Source organism: Sciurus carolinensis, chromosome 2 (assembly GCF_902686445.1).
Source record: "Sciurus carolinensis chromosome 2, mSciCar1.2, whole genome shotgun sequence".
Taxonomy (NCBI): domain Eukaryota; kingdom Metazoa; phylum Chordata; class Mammalia; order Rodentia; family Sciuridae; genus Sciurus; species Sciurus carolinensis.
Genome location: NC_062214.1, coordinates 179,131,762 through 179,155,079, shown reverse-complemented (window position 1 = coordinate 179,155,079; position 23,318 = coordinate 179,131,762). Strand labels below are relative to the sequence as shown.

The 23,318-nt window shown below is 37.8% G+C and overlaps 1 protein-coding gene across 1 annotated transcript in view; it reads left to right on the top strand.

The window, feature by feature from the left end:
• Sel1l (SEL1L adaptor subunit of ERAD E3 ubiquitin ligase) overlaps positions 1–23,318 on the top strand; it is a 65,833-nt gene that overhangs the window by 8,176 nt on the left and 34,339 nt on the right. Inside the window, exon 4 of the mRNA XM_047538993.1 lies at positions 21,891–22,058. Coding sequence (XP_047394949.1) covers positions 21,891–22,058 — 168 coding nt within the window. The remainder of the gene's footprint in view (positions 1–21,890; positions 22,059–23,318) is intronic.

Below are 23,318 nucleotides of genomic sequence, written 5' to 3'. Positions count from 1 at the left end.
GATGGCTAATGGCTATAAAAAAAATTACATAAATTTACCATAACTTAGAAATATGTTGTTTACTGTGTTCTGCTGTGAGATCATTTAAATCGTATCTTTATGCATATCCATGACAATTTTCTCAGAATCTTTTTTTTTGGTACTGAGAATTGAACCTGGGATGCTTTACTACTGAGCTACATCTCCAGTCCTTTTATTTTGAGACAGGGTCTCACTAAGTTGTCCAGTCTGGCCTCAAACTTGGAATTATTCTGCTTCAGCCTCCCAAGTAGCTGGGATTGTAGGCATGTGCTACCATACCAGGCTTTCTTAGAATTCTTAAAAGTAAATTTTGCTGGGTTAAATATAAATTTTAAAAATATATACATAATTATTAAATTACTTTTCAGAAAAATAATCCTGTTTACTTCTTTTGAGACTAACATTTTTTCCTTTACCTAGCCAAATATATATGACTATTTTAAAGTTTTGCCATGTATTTTAGTTTAATTCATTCCTTTTTATTTTGTATTAGGAAGAGTCTTAAACATGCACAGAAGTGGAGGGTAAAATGACCCCCTCATACCAACCTATCACCCAGCTTCAACATCTGTCAACATTCTGCTGTTCTAGTTTCATCTTTACCACCCCATACACTCTTGCCTTTTTTTTCTTTTCTAGAGAATTTTAAAGCAGATTCCACATGTTCTTTTACTGTTGTATGTATCTCTAAAAGTAAGATTATTTTTATAACAAAAACCATAAAGTTAGTTTTTATTCCTTTAGCACCTAATACCCAGACTATTCAATTTTCCCACTTGTTTCAGATGTCTTTTTTTAAATTTGTTTTTTTTTTTTTTTTTTTTTTTTTTTTTTACGTTTACATAGGGTAATGATGTTTATTTTATTTTTCCCCTCCCCCCCACCCCTCCCACCCCTCTTTTCCCTCTACACAGTCCTTCTTTCCTTCATTCTTACCGCTCTCCTTAGCCTAACTCTAAACCTAACCCTAAACCTAATGCTAGCCCGTCCCACCCCCCATTATATGTCCTCATCCGCTTATCAGCGAGATCATTCGTCCTTTAGTTTTTTGAGATTGGCTTATCTCACTTAGCATGATATTCTCCAATTTCGACCATTTGCCTACAAATGCCATAATTTTATCATTCTTCATTGCGGAGTAATATTCCATTGTATAAATATGCCACAGTTTCTTTATCCATTCATCAACTGAAGGGCATCTAGGTTGGTTCCACAATCTGGCTATGGTGAATTGAGCAGCAATGAACATTGATGTGGCTGTATCTCTGTAGTATGCTGATTTTAAGTCCTTTGGGTACAGGCCAAGGAGTGGGATAGCTGGGTCAAATGGTGTTTCCATTCCAAGCTTTCTGAGGAATCTCCACACTGCTTTCCAGAGTGGCTGCACTAATTTGCAACCCCACCAGCAATGTATGAGTGTTCCTTTTTCACCACATCCTCGCCAACACCTATTGTTGCTTGTATTCTTGATAATCGCCATTCTAATTGGGGTGAGATGAAATCTTAGGGTAGTTTTGATTTGCATTTCCCTTATTACTAGGGATGTTGAACATTTTTTCATATATCTGTTGATTACTTGTACATCTTCTTCTGTGAAGTGTGTTCATTTCCTTAGCCCATTTGTTGATTGGATTATTTGTATTCTTCGTGTAGAGTTTTTTGAGTTCTTTATAGATTCTGGAAATTAGCGCTCTATCTGAGGTATGGTTGGCAAAGATATTCTCCCACTCTGTAGGCTCTCTCTTCACATTTCTGATAGTTTCCTTTGCTGAGAGAAAGCTTTTAAGTTTGAATCTATCCCAGTTGTTGATTCTTGCTTTTATTTCTTGTGCTATGGGAGTCCTGTTAAGGAAATCTGATCCTAAGCCAACAAGTTGAAGATTTGGACCTACTTTTTCTTCTGTAAGATGCAGGGTCTCTGGTCTGATTCCGAGGTCCTTGATCCATTTTGAGTTGAGTTTTGTGTAGGGTGAGAGATAGGGGTTTAATTTCATTCTATTGCATATAGTTTTCCAGTTTTCCCAGCACCATTTGTTGAAGAGGCTATCTTTTCTCCATTGCATATTGTTGGAACCTTTGTCTAGTATGAGAAAATTGTATTTATTTGGGTTTGTGTCCATGTCCTCTATTCTGTACCATTGATCTACCTGTCTATTTTGGTACCAATACCATGCCGTTTTTGTTACTATTGCTTTGTAGTAGAGTTGAAGATCTGGTATTGCAATACCCCCTGCTTCGCTCTTGCTACTGAGGATTGCTTTAGCTATTCTAGGTTTTTTATTCTTCCAGATGAATTTCATAATTGCTTGCTCTATTTCTGCAAGGTACATCATTGGGATTTTAATTGGAATTGCATTGAATCTGTATAGCACTTTAGGTAGTATAGCCATTTTGACGATATTAATTCTGCCTATCCAGGAACATGGGAGATCTTTCCATCTTCTAAGGTTTTCTTGAATTTCTTTCTTTAGTGTTCTGTAGTTCTCATTATAGAGGTCTTTCACCTCTTTTGTGAGATTGATTCCCAAGTATTTTATTTTTTTCGATGCTATTGTGAATGGGGTAGTTTTCCTAATTTCTCTTTCTGAAGATTCATCACTTATGTATAAAAATGCATTGGATTTATGAGCATTGATCTTGTAACCTGCTACTTTACTGAATTCACTTATGAGTTCTAAAAGTTTTCTGGTGGAATTTCCAGGTTCCTCTAAATATATAATCATGTCATCAGCGAACAGGGATAGTTTGAGTTCTTCTTTTCCTATTCGTATCCCTTTAATTTCTTTGGTTTGTCTGATTGCTCTGGCTAGAGTCTCAAGGACGATGTTGAATAGAAGCGGTGAAAGAGGGCATCCCTGCCTTGTTCCAGTTTTTAGGGGGAACGCTTTCAGTTTTTCACCATTTAGAATGATATTAGCCATGGGCTTAGCATAGATGGCCTTTATAATGTTTAGGAATGTTCCCATTACCCCAATTTTTTCTAGTGTTTTGAGCATGAAGGGATGCTGTATTTTATCAAATGCTTTTTCTGCATCTATTGAAATAATCATGTGATTCTTAACTTTAAGTCTGTTGATATGGTGAATGACATTTATTGATTTCCGAATGTTGAACCAACCTTGCATCCCTGGGATAAAACCCACTTGATCGTGGTGCACTATCTTTTTAATATATATTTGTATGCGATTTGCTAAAATTTTGTTGAGAATTTTTGCATCGATGTTCATTAAGGATATTGGTCTGAAATTTTCTTTCCTCGATGTGTCTCTGTCTGGTTTAGGTATCAGGGTGATATTGGCTTCATAGAACGAGTTTGGTAGGGTTCCCTCCTCTTCTATTTCATGGAATAGTTTGAGGAGTATTGGAATGAGCTCTTCTTTAAAGGTTTTGTAGAACTCGGCTGAGAACCCATCTGGTCCTGGACTTTTCTTTGTTGGTAGGCTTTTGATGACCTCTTCTATTTCATTGCTTGAAATTGGTTTATTTAAGTTGTGTATGTCCTCCTCGTTCAGTTTAGGTAGTTCATATGTCTCTAGAAATTTGTTGATGTCTTCGAGGTTTTCTGTTTTGTTGGAGTATAGATTTTCGAAATAGCTTCTAATTATGTTTTGTATTTCACTCGTGTCTGTTGTGATGTTTCCTTGTTCATTCCGAATTTTAGTAATTTGAGTTTTCTCCCTCTTTCTCTTTGTTAGTGTGGCTAAGGGTTTATCAATTTTATTTATTTTTTCAAAGAACCAACTATTTATTTTGTTAATTTTTCCGATTGTTTCTTTTGTTTCAATTTCGTTGATTTCGGCTCTGATTTTAACTATTTCCTGTCTTCTACTACTTTTGGTATTGGTCTGCTCTTCTTTTTCTAGTGCTTTGAGCTGTAGTGTTAACTCGTTTATTTGTTGATTTCTACTTCTTTTTTTGAATGCACCCCATGAAATAAATCTTCCTCTAAGTACTGCTTTCATAGTGTCCCAGAGATTTTGATATGATGTGTCTTTGTTCTCGTTTACTTCTAAGAATTTTTTTATTTCCCTCCTGATGTCTTCTGTTATCCATTCATCATATAATAGTGTATTATTTAGTCTCCAGGTATTGGAGAAGTTTCTGTTTTTTATTCTGTCATTTATTTCTAAGTTCAATCCATTATGATCTGATAGAGTGCAAGGTAGTATCTCTATCTTCTTGTATTTACTAACAGTAGCTTTGTGGCATAAAATATGGTCTATTTTAGAGAAGGATCCATGTGCTGCTGAGAAGAAAGTGTATTCATTCTTTGTTGGATGGTATATTCTATATATGTCCGTTAAGTCTAAATTGCTGATTGTGTTGTTGAGATCTATAGTTTCTTTATTCAATTTTTGTTTGGACGATCTATCCAGTGGTGAGAGAGGTGTGTTAAAATCGCCTAGTATTTTTGTGTTGTGGTCTCTTAGATTTCTGGAATTGAGAAGGATTTGTTTGACGTACGTGGATGAGCCAATGTTCGGGGCATAGATATTTATGATTGTTATGTCTTGCTGATTTATGCTTCCCTTAAGCAGCATGTAATGTCCTTCTTTATCCCTTCTGACTAGTTTTGGTTTGAAGTCCACATTATCTGAGATGAGGATGGATACTCCAGCTTTTTTGCTGTGTCCGTGTGCATGGTATGTTTGTCCCCATCCTTTCACCTTTAGTCTATGGGTGTCTCTTTCTATGAGATGAGTCTCTTGCAGGCAGCATATTGTTGGATTTTTCTTTTTAATCCAATCTGCCAGTCTGTGTCTTTTGATTGATGAATTCAGGCCATTAACATTCAGGGTTATTATTGTGATATGATTTGTATTCCCAGTCAATTGACTCATATTTGTTTTTGACATGATTTGGTTTCTCCTTTATTTGGCTATTCCTTTAGGCTAGCGCCTCCTGTTGCTGATTTGCATCGTTGTTTTTCATCTCTTCCTCATGGAATATTTTGCTGAGAATGTTCTGTAATGCTGGCTTTCTTTTTGTAAATTCCTTTAGCTTTTGTTTATCATGGAAGGATCTTATTTCATCGTCAAATTTGAAGGTAAGTTTTGCTGGGTATAAGATTCTTGGTTGGCATCCATTTTCTTTCAGGGCTTGGTATATGTTGTTCCAGGCCCTTCTAGCTTTTAGGGTCTGGATTGAAAAATCTGCTGATATTCTTATTGGTTTCCCTCTGAATGTAATTTGATTCTTTTCTCTCGCGGCCTTTAAAATTCTGTCTTTATTTTGTATGTTAGGTATTTTCATAATAATGTGCCTTGGTGTGGGTCTGTTGTAATTTTGTATGTTTGGAGTTCTATAAGCCTCTTGTACTTGGTTTTCCGTTTCGTTCTTCAGATTTGGGAAATTTTCTGTTATTATTTCATTGAATAGATTGTTCATTCCTTTGGTTTGTTTCTCTAAGCCTTCCTCAATCCCAATAATTCTCAAATTTGGCCTTTTCATGATATCCCATAGTTCTTGGAGATTCTGTTCATGATTTCTTACCATCTTATCTGCTTGTTCAACTTTGTTTTCAAGGTTAAATATTTTGTCTTCAATGTCTGAGGTTCTGTCTTCCAGGTGTTCTATCCTATTGGTTATGCTTTCTATGGAGTTTTTAACTTGGTTTATTGTTTCCTTCATTTCAAGGATTTCAGTTTGGTTTTTTTTCAGTATCTCTAACTCTTTATTGAAATGATCTCTTGCTTCCCGTATTTGGTCTTTTAACTGTTGATTGGTGCGATCATTTAATGCCTGCATTTGCTCTTTCATCTCCTCCTTCAATGCCTGCATTTGCTCTTTCATCTCCTCATTAGCTTCCCTGATCGTTTTAATTACGTACATTCTGAACTCCCTTTCTGACATTTCTTCTGCTGTGCTGTCATTGGGTTTTATTGATGTAGTATCTAGGTTTGTTTGGGACATTTTCTTCCCTTGTTTTCTCATAATGGTCAGTTGTCAGTGGGACCCTGAGATATTGCAGTTTTCCACTATTGGCTTATAGTGTCCCAGTAGATTTCCAGTGTATCACCTCCCAGCCTTCAGTAGCCTGATGTCTTGGAGGAATCTGATAAAGCAGCTCATTCGAAGAATACTGCCCCTAGCCCCCTACTGGTTCCACGTTTTGGAACTGGCTCTGTGCGGAAATGCTCTCACTGTGGGCCTGCACCGTGCAGCTGGCCGTGTGGGAAGAGCCCACTGCCGGAGTGTGGAAGACTACCTTGGGAAGACTCAAGCTGCCCTGCCCGGCTCTGCTAAGCCACCTCTATCTGGGCCTGCCACCCGGGCTGAGCTTTACCCAGTGGGCAGACTCACCCGTGGCTCCACTTCAGTCCGAGTCTCTCAATGCCTCCCCTTCTTAACTCCTGGGTTGTGGAGTGACCGGGGGTGCAGTCTCCCTCTAGGCCGCCATCTTGGATCGCCCCGTGAAGAGAGCCCGCAGCCGGAGTGGGCAGAGCCGCCTGAAGAGGTCTCCGGCTGCCCTGCCCTTATCCCTGAGGCTGATTGCAGATCGAGGCTCTCCGCTGGTTCTTTGCAGGAGTACACTGCACTGCAGCGGCTCCGGGACTCGGAGCCTGCTCTGTTCAGACAGGCTCTCACTAGCGGGCCAGTTCCGTTCCGAGAACCTGGAGAAGCTGGCTGTGTGGGCAGGGCCCACCGCCGGAGTGCGCAGGACTGCCTGTGGATGACTCTAGCTGCCCTGCCCGGCTCCGCTAAGCCACCTCTATCTGGGCCTGCCACCCGGGCTGAGCTTTACCCAGTGGGCAGACTCACCCGTGGCTCTATTTCAGTCCGAGTCTCTCTATGCCTCCCCCTCTTAGCTCCTGGGTTCTGGAGCGACCGGGGGTGCAGTCTCCCTCTAGGCCGCCATCTTGGATCTCCTAAATTTGTTTTAATTAGTTATACATGACAGTAGAATGCACTCTGATACATCATATATAATGGAGTATAATTTCTCATTCTTCTGGTTATACATGATGTAGAATCCCAGTGGTCATACAGTTATATATGTACATAGGGTAATAATGTCTTATTTCATTCTACTATCCTTCCTACACTCATACCCCCTCCCCTCCCTTGCCTCCCCTCTATCTAATCTAAAGTAATTCTTTTTTCCTAACACCCCCCTTATTGTGAATTAGCATCTGCATATCAAAGAAAACATTCAACTTTTGGTTTTTTGGGTTTGGCTTATTTTGCTTAGCGTGATATTCTGCAACTCCATCCATTTACTGGCAAATGCCATAATTTCATTCTTCTTCAAGGCTTAGTAATATTCCATCAGATGTCTTTTTATAATTGATTTGTTTGAATCAGTATCCAGGCTAAGTAAGAGCTTATGTTTATCATAATCTGTAGCAGTCTCCTGCCGTTCTTTGTAAGTGTCATTGTATTTAAGAAAATAGTGTCCTTTGTGCTATACAGTTTTAGATTGAGTAGGTTGTATCCTTGTATTGTTATTTTAGTTTATTCTACTATTTGCTGTATATTCTATAAACTGGAAGTTAACTCTAGAGGCGTGGATATATTTGGTTCTGTTTTTTTGTTGAATATATTTCATAGGTGGTGGTATGTACCTAGTGCCTTACTTTGGGAGGCCTATAGTATCTGATGTCCCACTTTTGGTGATAATAAGATTCATCAGTGAGATCAATTGGTATTCCCTTGATTCAGCTATACCAGATTGCTTCTTTGACCTTTTGCCTAGAAGTTCTGACAACCATTTGTGTTTATTTTCTGGATAAAAACCATTTGGGGTTACAAAGCCATGATACTTTCTACCATTCCTACTGCATTGGTTACTTTGGATTCTTTTATAGAGAATTTTCCCTCTTGAATATTTGGAGCAAGCGGGATAAATTGTTGATAGTTTTTCCCTTGAAATGTTTTCAAATAATAAATCGATGCCCTTCCAACAAAGACCAAAGATGTACATTTTTTTTTGTATTGTTTGTTGCTTTGTTTTGTTTTTGAGCATTGTTAAGGATAGAGGGGGAAAACAAAGTATGTTTTTCTATACTCATTAAACATTTCTCATACCAGATATGTGGGAATATTTCTCCACATATCAAGCAGGCCCTGGATAGTAGAGTTCCCATTGGACACCATCTGGGTGCCCTCTGGTTTAACTCAGTCTACTGGAGAGAGCATCAGGTCCCACAGGTCGAGAGATGGATGAGTCCCACAAGAATATTTCCCTTCTCCCACCTCACATGTGAGTTGCAAGCCTCAGGTTGTTGTGCCCAAGTTCTGATTAACAGGTTGTAATTTGGAGTTCTCATGATCTCTTCTTTGGGTTCAGGTAATATGCTAGAGCAGAAAGTGAGCTAGAGAAGAACAGAGCTTCCCACCCTCTCTGAGTATGCCCTCCTCCAAGAACTTACATGTGTTCAACAATCCAGAAGCTCTCAGAACTCAGTCCTGTGGGGTTTTTGTGGAAGATTCATTATGTAAGCATGGCTGATAACTCATTTGCCACTCATTTTTTTAAGCTCAACTTTCAGCCCCTCTGAAGGGTGGGACTTAAAGTTCCAATCACATGGTTCCCCTGGCAACAAGCCCCCGTCTTGACTGTCTAGGAGCCCCCAGCTTCCAGTCATCTCTTTAGCAAACAGAAGATAATCTATCAATTTAGAGATTCTAAGGATTTTAGGAACTATATGTGAGAAAATTGGAAGGAATGCTAAACATACATTTCAAAATATCACAAGGATTATTGAAAATTCATAGATTTTTATGAATTTATGTTTTACCATATTATAGTCATTCTCTTTTGTTTCTCAGATCATCCCATTTTGGGGCTTTGGGAACCTTTTTTTAAGTTTATTCCTTTGTCCTTTTGACTTTCATAACTTTTTTCATGACCTTTTAATTTTCATAAATTTTTCAGGCAGGCCAAGATGTCTCAAACTCATCTTAATACATTTCCTAACTCAGAAATTAATCCCAGTGTTTTTCCAAGGAACCTGAGTTAATTTTCATGGTTTATATTCTACTGTTGAAGCCTTGGGGATGTGTTTGACCACTGAGCTCTTTGGTAGATAGAATTAGGAAATATTCATACTAATAATTCCAATTCAAATTAAATATCATAGGTGAGGCAGTGCAAAGGGTTGGGTTGACAAATTGAACTGAGAACAGTCAGAGCTCCTATCCAGTAACAAATTTGATTCATATTTTCAAAAATATAATTGTCACAAGACAGTCAAAGCAAAGAGAAGACCGAGATTGCCAGAGCTTTGCCCATGTCCTTTCTTGCCTCAGTTTAGGGCTCTGGCCTGGGTCTTAACTTGCCAGATCTCTGAGTGATACATGTGAGTGTCACTTCTACAAAAGAGCTGTCTTGATCATGAGACATCTCTAGTATGTTCTTGGTAATTGTGTGATTTTTGACATTTTCTAGGTAGTCATGCCTACAGTATACATCCCAGGTTTATGCACAGTGAGCATTCTAAACAGACCAACTCCATCCTGCTGAAGCATTCAGTGAGTAAGCACTGTTCCTGTAGTAGATACTTTTAATGTGCTTACCAGGAGGCCCCTCATTAGCATGTTTCTAAAGTAATTTGACTAAGTCATCTCTATTTCTTGGACCAGTAAGAGGAGAGAACAGATTGCACAACTGCCACTAGCTATTCCACCCATCCAGACTTTTGTTTGTTTCCTTTTACATTTGTGTTCTTTTTTGTTGATGCTGGCATTCTTAATTTCTAATGACATTAATGTTATATTGCTTTATCCTAATCTATATGCATGTATAGTTTCAAAAGAACAGCGGCGACCTTACCACTGACTATGGGGCCACTGAATGCAGTCTGAGATTTTTTTTTTTTTTTTTTTTTTTTTTGTGGTGCTGGGGATTGAACCCAGGGCCTTGTGCTTGCAAGGCAAGCACTCTACCAACTGAGCTATATCCCCAGCCCTGAGATTTCTTTGTAGTTCTTTTTGTCCTTAGTATATATTTTAGTAGGGATTTATAAGTGTTTTAAAATCACTTGAGTAATTTTCTGTGTGGTTATACCAACAACTTTATAAACATTTAGACTCATTTTAATTTGTTTTAGTTTTCATTAATGATTGATATTCATTTTTAATTTCTTCTTAGTACATGAAAAGGCTTACGCTCTTACACATATATAATAATTATTTATGCATGACTTTGTGTGTATGCAGTTCCAAATACGTGAGTCTTCAGTGTCTGGCATGCCAGCTGTCTTCTGTAACGTTATCTGCAGTTCTTTTCTCAGCAGTACCAACCCTTCACTGTTCCTTACCTATACCCTGCAATTATGCCTTGGGCCTTTGTTCAGGTTCTCCCCCATGCTTAAAGTGCCTTCCTTACCCCTTAAACAAATCCATCTGCCAAATTTCTGCTCATCCTTAAAGATGAACGTATATTTCCCCTTTCTGAAATAGTTACTGAACTAACCAGGGATGATTGAAGAGTTTCTGGATATGAGAGCTTCCTATCTGGACTCCCTGCTTTTACTCTTTCTCCCTAATGTGTCAGATTCCTGACCACAACCACACTGATTCTTCTTTTGCTCAGAAACCTCCCATGGCTTCCTGTCATGCTCAGAATCCAAACTTACCTTTACTAACAAGCCCTTACATCATCAGGCCCTTCCTCTGTCCAGCTTCACTTGCATGACTCCAGCCACACTCACCTTCTTAGTGTTTCTTGAACATCTTACACTTATTCCAACTGTGTTAGGGATCTCTAAGACCTCAGCCCCAGATTCAGTGATTCACAGTAAAGACTCAGAGGAGTCAGCATGTAGTTGTGTTCACAGCTGTGATTTGTTACACTAAAACAAAACCAGCCAAGGAAAAGGTGTATAGGGTGAAGTCTGGGGAAAACTGCATGTAAGCTTTTAAGAGTTTTCTCCCAGTAGAGTCATACAGGATGTGCTTAATTTCCCCAGCAAGAGTTACAATAACATATGTCAGACATTTTCTATCATGGAAGATATCATGGGGTTTTTCTTGAGGGCGGGTTAAGTTGGCACCCTCTACCTGGCATATGCCAAAATTGTAGACTCTCAGAAGGAAAGCAGATGTTTGGCATAAAGCTATACAGTATGGGTGAGCCACTATTATCAGTTAGAATGGTGAAAACTCAGCAGAATTCTAATTTCACAGAAGGGCAACCCTTGTAAGCAGGTCTTTTGAAAGATAGAAGTTTATACCTGCTACTTTTTTTGGGGGGGGGTGCTGGGGATCGAACCCAGGGCCTTGTGCTTGCAAGGCAAGCACTCTACCAACTGAGCTATCTCCCCAGCCCCTATACTTGCTACTTTAACTCTACACTACCTGATCTACCCCCTTGGTCACTGACCAAGGTATCTTCACAATAAACTTATTCTCAGTAAGTCCCAGCAGTAGTGAGGCCAACCTTCTGTACTGATTTTAGTTATGCCTTTTAGTCCTCTGCTTAGTAGGCTAAGTATACTTAGCCAGTTGAAACAAATCCTATTAATTGTAATTTGTCTATAGAAAGCCAGGTGGCTTCCTCCTCAAGTTTCTGTATTAATCCTTCTTTAACCTGTCCCATCAATTCAGGCACGCATGTCTTGTAGCCAGTGAGGTGAAGCTGACCTGAAAGCCGTCCAGGACCAGGGCAGTGTCAGGAGTGCAGTCCCACGGGTATCCATGATAACCCTGGAAACCCAAGAGTTTACAATTGTTGGGCACTTCAAGCAAGACATACGTTAGGATACCATGTAGCCTCCCTCCATGGGTAGCTTGTCCTTGGGTTCCTACTCCAGCCCAAATAACTTAGTCCAGTCCTTGGTTTCACTGGGTCTGCCAATAGGTTCCACTTGTTTTACTCTCACCTAGTTCATCTACCTCATGAGTCTCAACCACAGCCACAGGTTTTCTACGTGGAAAGTGCAAGCACCTCTTGCTTTTTGTAGTCATCCCTGTCAGGTGTAATCATGGGCTCACAGTGTGAATTCACTCTCTCCCCCAACAACTTGGAAAAGCACACAGAGTTTTCCTTTAGGAAGCAGTAGAAACTTCAGGAATAGTTTTAAAAAGCAAAGATCACTAATGCTGTCTCAGCTCCTCCTGCTTCCTCAGGTCAGGGGTTTCAATTTGTTTTCCTCAGTTATTACAAAATCATTGTTTCCATTAAGAGGTCATAATTTACATTTTTTCAGTCTTCCCCTAATCTCATCCATAACTTTTTTTTGGGGGGGATGGAGTGTGCAAGAGGGTCAAAAACATCTTCACAGAAAAGCATTTTTATACAATGTCACAAGAAAGTTGATGTTCATAAATTGATTCAGAGCAAAATCCTGGACTTTCAAAACATTCAAAATGGGTTTGCATCATATCCTTGCACCCCTTTCATCCCTGTCTTTTATCCAGGGAACAGCCTGGAAAAGAAGAGTCCCTCAAAGAACAGCCATACTTAATAAATTAGATTTTATGGAGGTGTGTGGAGCAGGAAGGGGTGAAGGAAGCTGAGTCAGGGTGTCACTCCATTGTTATAAACTGCTGCTAATTGGGAAGGCAAACACAAGGGGCAGCAGCAGTGTGATATGCTTGAGAGGGAGTCAGACTGACCTGTTCACAGTAGAGGATCCCTGTGATGGACACTGTCCCAACTTGGAACTTTTGGAAGTAATCACATGTTCAGAGTGCCATCAGTTTCTGTATCAGAAATATCTAGCTAATGTACATCTGGATTTCAAGTGATCCCTTCAAAGAACAAACTCTTTCCTGTGGGCATTTTCATGTGACTCAGACAGTTCAACCAAGCATTCATGACTTTTTCAGTTTAGGGCCCCAGAGAGAGGCATCCTAAATGTGCAAGGTTGCAGAGTGTGAGTTCTCTTCATTGAGCCTATGCCGGCATTCAGTTCAGCACAGCTCACCCTAAGGCTGAGCTTACACCAGGCAGTTTAGGTCAGGTTTTAGATCAGGCAATTAAGGTCAGTGAATTCAGGGTTCAGCAGACTTTTGTTCAGCAGTAACAGAAGTGAGATGCTCCAGAGCTAACAAGTCCAGGTGATAAGCAAGGCTTTTCTGAACCACTTTGGCTAGTCAGTGTTCAGAGTCCAAATCGTCCTACTCAAAAATACACCCATCAGGTTGGAAAATCATCAGCCTTTAAACATACCTGAACTCTCACACGAATTTATCAGCAAATGAAAACCAGTTTTTGAAGACTTCTTTTGTAGAGCATCTCTTTTTCTTATTATCTCCCTTTTTTCAGAGACTTCAATCAGGGAAAATCCACATTTTCTATAGCTGAATGATCAGCTACAGAGACTTATTCTGTTTCCAGTACTCAGAGCTTAAAATCTAACCCACCCACTGGTGGCAGAAAGCAAGTAATTTGTGTTCTCACTGATACATTTCTTTTTTACAGCTTCCCTTGATGATTCATGTAGTATTTTTGAAATCATAAATGTTTAATATTTTTAATTGATTTTTATCATATATCCAGATACATAAACTATTAAAAATATCCATTTTTTCCCATTTTGTACAGTTTACTCAAGCTCTCAGTAGTTAAGTTCAGCATTTGCTACATTAACCTTATAGCTGCCAGGTAAGAGTCAGGCTGTGATGCAGCGAAGGCAGGGAGGCTACTGTAGCAACAGCAGCAGCCACGCTGGAGAAAGCTGCTAGAGTGTTTCCTCCTCCCACTTCCCCCTACCCCGCCCCCATTTATCTAAAATTTTGCTCCAGCCCTGGGACCTGGTTTAGTTTCTCCCCTTACTTAGAGAAGAATGCAAGCTTTTAACATTTTTGGCCTAGCCTAGGGAACTTTAGGGTCCTTTATCCTCCCACTGGAGGAAAGAAGAAAATCAAAGAACATCACACATCACCTGGGCTACTCTCTTTTCACCTCAGTATAACCAGTGGGGCCAACAGCAGCCAAAGCAAACCGACCTTTCTAAAGTTGGTTCTGTCATTTTCAGATCTCACATGTATTTTTACCTCAGATAACAGAGAGCTACCCAGCTGCAACTTTGATATCATGGGCAACTCTAGCCACTCGGACACTGAAGAATCATTATATGCTGTCCCTTATCCTTCCCGTTTTAAAACAGTGCTTTCGGGGCTGGGGAGATAGCTCAGTTGGTAGAGTGCTTGCCTTATAAGCACAAGGCCCTGGGTTCGGTCCCCAGCACCCAAAAAATAAAATAAAATAAAATAAATAAAACAGTGCTTTCACCATATCTCAGTGAGTCTGGGTCACTCTCACAAATTCCACTTCTGTTGCCAGCTGTGCCAAGGGTGCCCAAGACCATCCCAAGTTTTGATGATTTGCTGGAAGGAAACAGGACTTGATTATGATTTTTTTTTGTTCCACATAATTTTTTATTTTTGTATTCTTCTCTAGATATACAAGATAGAAGAGTGTATTTTGACATATATACATGGTGTATAACTTCCCATCCTTGTGGTTGTACATGATGTGGAGTTAAACTTGTCATGTACTACATATGAATGTAGGAAAGTTATGTCCAATTCTTTCTACTGTCTTTTGATTATGTTTTATTACAATAAAAGTATACACAGAAAAATCAGCATAGGGAAAAGATACATGTGGCAAAGTCTGGGGGAAACAAGGTACAAGCTTCCAAAGGTCTTCTCCCAGGCACATCATACAGAATATATTTGACTCCCTCAGCAGCAAATCATGACAGTACTTCAGAAATGCTGCCTACCAGGTAAACTCATTAGAAACATAGTTCCTATGCTTTGGGGATTATTCATGTAATCACTGTCTACCTAGAACATACAAAAATTGTAGACTCCTTAAAGAAAAAATAGGTGTTGAACATAAACCATACATTTATACAAGCAATTTAGGCACAGTGAGTAGCTTTCATAAGTTAGAATGGTAGGAACTCTCCCAAATTCTTAAATTCCTGGACATCATCCAAGGACCTACCATATAAGCAGGCTTTTCAAAGGATAATAGCCTTCTGTGTTAACTATTTTATACACATCATCACAATCGATGTTTGTTGAATGAGTAAATTGCCATCAAGAGAGGAATGATTACATTGTGGTAGTCCCTGTTTTAGAATACTTGTAGCCATTTTAAAAAGAACGTGATTGGTTACAAATTAAGTTCATCAAATAGTGGTAGAAACCAAGGTTTATTTGGCTTGCAAAAACAAAACTCCAGAAGTAGGCAAGTAGGTAGTTGGTTAAGTGCTTTTGCCATCAGGACCTCCAGCTCTTTCTTTCTCCCCTGTTCACTGTCCTTAGTAGATTGACTTCATTCTCATGTTTGTTCCACATGATCAATTCTGGTGGTAGTTGCACCTCTAGGTCCTAGATCCTCAGGAGTGCCTGAATTAGCAAAGCCAAAGCCCTCCAGAACCCACTGGTAGAACTCTGCCATTTCTGCCCTTTCTGCCTCATGGAAGAATGTCAGTGATATAGTAAATGAAATCATCATATTATAAAATAATTCCCTGTTATGGTTTGGATCTGCAGTGTCCCACAGAAAGCAATGCAGCAATGTTCAGAGGTGAAAAGATAAGATTTTGAGGGCTCTGGCTTCACCAGTGAATTAATCCACTTGATGGTTTAATCATTGAATGGGAAGTGAAGAAAATGATAGGGAGGTGGGCATGGGTGTAAGAAGTAGGTCACCAGGGTATGGCCTTAGGGACTATATATCTCTCCCCAGTGCCCCCTGTCCCCACTTCATGGCTGCCATGAACTGATTAGCTCTCCTCTACCATGCCCTTTCATCATGATGTTTCTGCAGACAAGCTGACTGACCATTAACTGGGACCTTTGACACCTTAAGCCAAAATAAATCTTTCCTCCTCTACATTGTTCTTGTCGGGTGTTTTGGTCACAGCAGCAAAAAGCTGATTAACACATTCATGTAGTATGAGCCTGTATTAGTCAGGGTTCGCTAGAAAAACAGAACCACAGACAGTCTACTAGCAAATCTCCTCTTGTTCAGGAGAGGTTGGTCTTTGTTCTAATTAGTATTTATCTATTAGATGAGGTTGACCCACATTACAAAGGGTAATCTACTTTACTCAAAGTCTACCAATTTAAATGTTTTCTCCTTGGGCACAGGGTGCACTCCTGTAATCCCAGGTTCTTGGGAGTGCAAGTGTGAGGGCAGCTTCAGCAGTTGAGCAAGACCCTGAACAACTCAGCAAGACCTTGTCTCAAAAAACAAAACAAAAACAGTCTGGGGATGTAGCTCTATGGTAAAGCGCCCCTGGGCTAAATCCCTAGTACCACAAAACATTAAAATAAAATAAAAGTTAATCTCATCCAAGTGTCACCTTCCAGAAACATCCAGAATAATATGTGGGCATCATGATTAGATTAATTAAGACACAAAATTAAAAAAACAGATCCTTTATGTGAAAAAAATGCCCTTTTTTTTTTTTTTTCAGGTTTACAAATGAAAACAGTCCAAAACTTCTTTTCTGTTAACTGTCATTACCTCTGGAGAAAAGGAATTTGAAGTTGTAGATAAAGATGACTGATTTTTCTTTAATTTGGTACACTTTTCTATTGTTTGGATTATCTCCTAAAATGAGCACATCATCCTTATAATTTTAAACACTAAAAAGAAAAATGAATAAATAGAATAACCAACATCATGAAATATTTTAGTGGCACAAAGGGAATTGAGTTTAAACTTAATAAATCAGGTTCCAAAGGAAGCAAGTTGGTTGAGTAACAGAATGGTGTTTCTACCTCTTGCTTAGTGGGGATGGCAGGGAAGGAATGCCCTTCACCTAGTAAGCAAACAGATAAAAGTTAGGAGGGAAAGAAAGCATAGACCATGGCCTGCAGTGGGTTCAGACTTTAACTGGAGAGACTTTGTTACTCTTGTTTCTTTGGTTTGCTTTTATAAGAAATTATTTCTGCAAGAAAACTCTTTTAGAAGATCATTCTTATGGAAAACCAACCCATGCCTGCTCCCACCAGGGCCTCGGAAACTCAAATTACCTGTTAAGCCATTGTGTAGAGAAACTCATTGTTCTTAAATAGCAGTTTTCCTGGGCAAGTTTTACTCTGTATGATTTTGGGCTATGTTGTCACCTGATTGTTATGAAGTTTGTCACTTTGTATTGGGTATATGGGCCAGTGTTTGTTTTGTTTCTTTGTTTTATGTTTAGTTTCTTTTCATATAGAGTTGAGATTTGTATGAACTCTGATCTTATTTTTGTTCATCTCTATCTGACATTTTTCTTCTGAAAAATACATTTTAATCTATAAAGCAATGACTCCCTTAGTGTAGTGAGTGTTTACACATAGTTTTTCAACTGTGTTTAGCAGTTCACAACTGTATAGGCAAAGTAATCTGCCTGTAACAAATCACTTAACATTAGTATTTTCCCCTAAATATTTCCCAGGCAACAATAATGTTTCATTTGTCCTTACCATTTGCTTTATTTTCATTTATTTGTTTTTAATTTTTTAAAATTGACAGATAACATTGTATTATTTGTTATGTATAACACAATGTTTTGAAGTGCCCATAACATTGTGGAATGGTTAAATATTGCTAATTAACCAGTGCTTTCCCTTACACTGTCATTTTTATGCTAAGAATAGATAATAGTATATCATTATTGATTATAGTCACCTTGAAATACAATAGATTTCTTGAAATTTATTCCTTCTAACTATAAGTATGTATCCTTTGACCTTTCCCACACCCCCATCACAGCCAACCTGGCCTCGCAGCCACCCTTCATTCTACTCTCTACTTATGAGATCAGCATTTTTAGATTTCACATGAGTGAGATCATGCTGCACCATTTACTTTAAACCAAGTATGACAAGTATTATTTCCCTTAAATCATCTACACAGGTGTTTTGTTTTAGTACTCTGGGAAGTTTTATGTGTGTGTGTGTATGATTGGTTTGTTGATGGAGTTTTTATCTTGGTGTTTAATAAAATTGATAAAAACTATTACAGTTGTCTTGAGATTGCTAACTTTTTAACCCAAATTGTTTTTCAACTACATTTGACTACAAAAATACTTGATTCAGTTGCTATTTACAGTAGCATGAGATTGCCTCAAACAGGCAGTATAAATGGTTCATTTTCTTCTATTTAACAGAACACTGATCTAAATTCATAGATACAGTATCAGTCTTTAATGACACTGTGAAAGTTCTCAAAATGGGAACTTTGCAAAGTAAATTCTTGGTGTTTATTCCTATAGATCAAACTAACTTTTTTGTGTTTTGTTTTTATTTTATAATTAAAAATGAGTACAGGGTATGTTTATATTCCCCAAACATTTAATTCAATATATAACAGCAGTCTAGCCACATTTACGTTTTTCTTTCTTGAACTTTTTCCTTCAGCTTTCAAACATGCTGTATTTTATATATTAAAAACAAAAACCTTCCTTAAAGTTCCCCTCCAGTTACCATCCTATTTCTCTACTCCTCTTGATGGCATAATTCCTTGAGAGAGTGGTCTGTAATCATTGATTTCACTTCTGTGTTTCTGTTCTCTAATCCAGCTCTAAGAGGTGTTAGCCCCCTCCAGACCACTAAATCATCCCTTCACCAGTCACATTGTAATTGGTGGATATCTGGTCATTTCTTGGTCCTTATCTTAGTAATGCCTCACTACTATTTGTTCCCATCTCTGAAGATGTTTTCTTTACTTGGCTGCTGGTTCCTCTACCTGCCTAATATTGAAACATGAGACTCAGGACTCGACCTTCTGTCCTTTTTCCTGTCTACACTACTTTCTAGTTACCTTTAATTCCTTTCGTGTTGATGATACCCATGTTTCTATTTAGGGCTGTACCAGAGTTGATGTGACCAATCTGCTATCAACAGATCTTTGAGGCTTTATTTCAGGTTGATATTTTTAATTGATTTGATGACTCATTTAACAGTGGAGTTTTAAGAATGCTCCTGTGTTGTACAATTTCTTTTTTTAATTTATTCTTTCTGGATATACATGACAGAGTATATTTTGACATATTATACATACATAGAATAAGGATAACCAGTTCCAGTTAGGATCTCATTATTGTGGTTATATATGATGTGGAGTTACTTTGGTCGTGTATTCATATATAAGGATAGGAAAAATTCTGTCTTTTCTATTCCCATCCCTGCTCCTTTCCTTCATTCCCCTTTGTCTGATTCAGTGAACTTCTAAACTTCTATTCAGTCTTAGTTTTTAAAATTACAGTACTGCACAGATCTCTCTCACATGTAATCTCTTTGAATACTTGTGGGAGTTTTCTATAAGAATTCTAGAAGTAGAAAAACTGCATCTAAAGATATAAACCTTTTAAATCCTAAGAAATATGACTAACTGTCCCTTTTAGAGAGATTGTGCTAATTTATATTCTTACTAGTAGTATGAAAATACATATTTACTTAGCTGAATAGTGCTGAATGTTTTTGTTTTGTTTTGTTTTCTAGCTTTCTTGATTTTTTTTCTTTTTTTCTTTTTTTGATTTGTTTGTTTGTTTGTTTGTTTTGGTTTTTTGGTACTAGGGATTACACCCAGGGATGCTTAATCCACTGAGCCACATCCTCAGCCCTTTTTTTTTTTTTTTTTTTTTTTAATGTTGAGGCAGGGTCTCACCAAGGTACTTACGGCCTCACTAAGTTGTTGAGGCTGGCTTGGAACTTGCTATCCTCCTGTCTCAGCCTCCCAAGTTGCTGGGATTACAGATGTACATCACCATGTCTGGCTTTCTTGAATAATTTTAATTGACTTTGCAAGAGCAGATTTCTACTAGTTTAAATATAAAGCAATACAATAAGTTCTCATGTGCCATAAATTAAGGATCTTACTCTTAATGCTCAAAAAGATTGTGAGACCATCATCATCATAGACCCCAAATATGGTTCCTTATCTAGAAAATCTAAAGTTTTACACAAAGCTACAGAATTAACTTAATGTCACATTTTTCCCCCTTTCATTTTAAGTATCAAATTGTGCTGGCCATCACTATTTTAAATTGCATAACCAACCAGCTTGGTCATACTGAAAGAGTGATTACCTTGTTTCTAAAACTGATACTATTCTTGTACAGGTTTTTTAAAGGATAGCTTTGAAATCATTATACACTCTCTCCATGGGGAAAAAAAAATGAGTGAAATTAACACTATCATGAGGAATTTTTCCTTGAGATAAATGATTTGAAATTAGGAAGTCCCAGTCAGTAACTTTTAAAATTTTTAAGACAGGTCTAAAAGGTAGAAACAGCTGTGTGTAGTGTCACATGCCTGTAATCCCAGCTACTCAAGAAACTGAAGCAGGAAGATCACACATTGAAGGTCAACCTGGGCAACTTAGCAAGACCCTGTAACAGAGTAAAATTTAAAAAGGTTCAGTGGTAGAGTACCCCTGGGTTCAATCCCTAGTGCCATACAAAAAAAAAGATAGTAACAGTTTCCATTTTATAATTTTGCTTAGAGAAATAGCTAAGAGATTCAGAATTCTCTTTCTAGTAACTTGCTGTTAAACACATTATTTTGACAACTTTCAGTTTTGATTATATTGAAGCAGGTGCATCCTGGAGGTTCTTTCTGCTACAGCTAGTGCTGAATCAGCAGCATGCTAACACCTGTTGCTGCCAACATCTTTTTGTCTATCTCTAATTTTTCCTGTATAGTTCTATATGAAAGTATAAGTTTGGTGAACTGGAATTTCTATAATAAGGTATTTTTTTAAATTTTTTGTTGTTGATGAACTTTTATTCATTTCTTTTTTAATTTTATATTTTTAATTGTCAATGGATCTTTTATTTTATTTATTTATATGTGGTTCTAAGAATCGAACCCTACCCCCCAATGCCTCACACAGGCAAGGCAAGTGCTCTTCCACTATCCACACCTCAGCCCCAAGCTATTTGTTTTTAAGACAAATTTTCAACTATCATAGAAAAAAATAAATGTTCTTTTAAACCATTATATGCTATTTGGTTTGAAATTCAGTTTACAAGCTGCAGTTCTACAGATACTGTCTTTCCAAAACAGATTTGGATCTAGTAACAGTGCCTAGGGATGCCCATTTCAAAAATCTGTATCCAGAATGACTTCTCACAGGTTGTTGCTGAAGGATAATTTGCCTGTTAATTCCATTAGAGATAATTTCTTTAAAACATGGACGGATCAAAGGTGAAGAGGTAATTTAGAACATGCCCTTTTTCTACACTGGAAAGGAAAGAGGGATACTTTCCAACCTTTCAGAGTGAGGGTGCCAAGAATAACAATAGTAGCTGTGATTTCTTGAATTCTTATTACCTTAAATGATAGGCATCATGTAAAAAATTTAGTGGGAGCTAGATTATGATTAAAAAAAAAAAGTCCCTGGACATATGATAAGTGCTGTACTAAAATGCTATGGGATCACAGACAAGTGTATTAGATTGGGGAGCATTTTCCCTGTATACCTTTGTTCTCTTAAAGAAATTGACATGACATTTAGGAAAAAAGGAGTTATGCTGAGCACTGGAATTGATTCAGTTGTATTTTGCCTTATTGTTTGCTCCCTTGTTGGGCAGAAGTTTTCTGGTTGACTGAACATTCTAAGGTTTATCTCAAAAAGTTTGGGCTAGATGTAGATGTGAGTAGTCACCTGATAGTGCTCACCTGTTGACTCAACCTCAGGTCCTCCCTCATCAAAAATCAGTGCTTGAGGCTGGGGAGATAGCTCAGTCGTAGAGTGCTTGCCTTGTAAGCACAAGGCCCTGGGTTCGATCCCCAGCACCCAAAAAAAAAAAAAAAATCAGTGCTGGCCCTTTTAGGTTCCCCTTTACCATTCATATATTAAGTATCTTCTTCACCTTCATATTCTAAGAATTGAAATCAACAGCATTGAAACCATGAATACCAGAGTCATGGTTCATGTTTAGATTTTATTACTTTTCTTTCAGCTTTGACTGCCATTGAAGGCACAGCACATGGAGAGCCCTGCCACTTCCCTTTTCTTTTCCTGGATAAAGAATACGATGAATGTACATCAGATGGGAGGGAAGATGGCAGACTATGGTGTGCAACAACCTATGACTACAAAACAGATGAGAAGTGGGGCTTCTGTGAAAGTAAGTATTGCTCAACCGGAGGCTCATCCGTGTTGCTTTATGTTTAGGGCAACATCTTGAAGGCCTTTTTGGAGCCATCCTTTTCCACCTTGGTCAGGAATGGCCAACTGACCAGTTACAGCCTTAATGAATGAATTTCAAAACTGAAAGCATGTGCTGCCTTTGTTTTCAGACTAACACTCAGCTTATTACAGTCATGTCTTATTAAAAGGTTTTTAGTTTGTGTGCACAGGTAGTTCCATAAACCCTTTAGGCAAGGTTGCTGCATTAATTAGCACAAAACATTGTTGGCAGTAAAGAAAACAGACAGTTATGATGACAGTTAATAGTGATTAGAAGAAAACTAATTCCTATTTTAAATATTTTGAGTGAAGTATGCTGTGCCAAGATAATTTTTGACAAATACAATTTATTAATCATACCAAGTATAAATGTTAGTATAAAGGGACCAACCTCTACAGGCAAGCTGTGTTTTCAGGGGAACTTTCTAATTATAAAAGAACTACAAAAATCTTGAACAGACCCACTTTTAATACCAATTAACATTTTTAGCATAATGACTCTGATGCAATATTTGGGTATTCCTAGAAAACAATATCAAATATAGTCCATCTTTGGATATAAGCCAGTATGACTGGCAACTCCAGTTTAATACATCAGATTTTTCTGTAGTACAAGAATCCATTTGTGTTTGTTTAAAATCTTAATGAAATATATGTCTTTTGATGATCTCTGTGTCTGTTTAAAATTATATTACAGGGCTGGGGAGATTCTCAGTTGGTAGAGTGCCTGCCTCGAAAGCACAATGCCCTGGGTTCAATCCCCAGCACCGCAAAAAAAAAAAAAAAAATATATATATATATATATATATTACAGTAGCAAATTAATTTTTGAATAATCTATAACAATTCTGTGATTTTCAGTGTGATAGTAGAGAATATGAGAAAATTAAGGAACTTGAACATTAAATTTGGATCTGTATTTAATAAAAATATAGTTTTTATTATATAAATTAAATATAATTTTTATTATGTAATTAAATACTTACCTTTGTAAAAATATGGATTTCAGATAGGGCCAAGGTATCCTTTGTCTACAACAGTATTTTACTGTTATTATCTAATATCTTTCTGTTCTTATTTTAGCTGGCCTTGGCATATAATCTGAAATCTTAGTTGAATTATATATAAAATGTCAGTATTAATAACAGAAATGTACACTTTAAAAGCAGCTTAGTATTGCTTTCTCAAAAAGAAACTG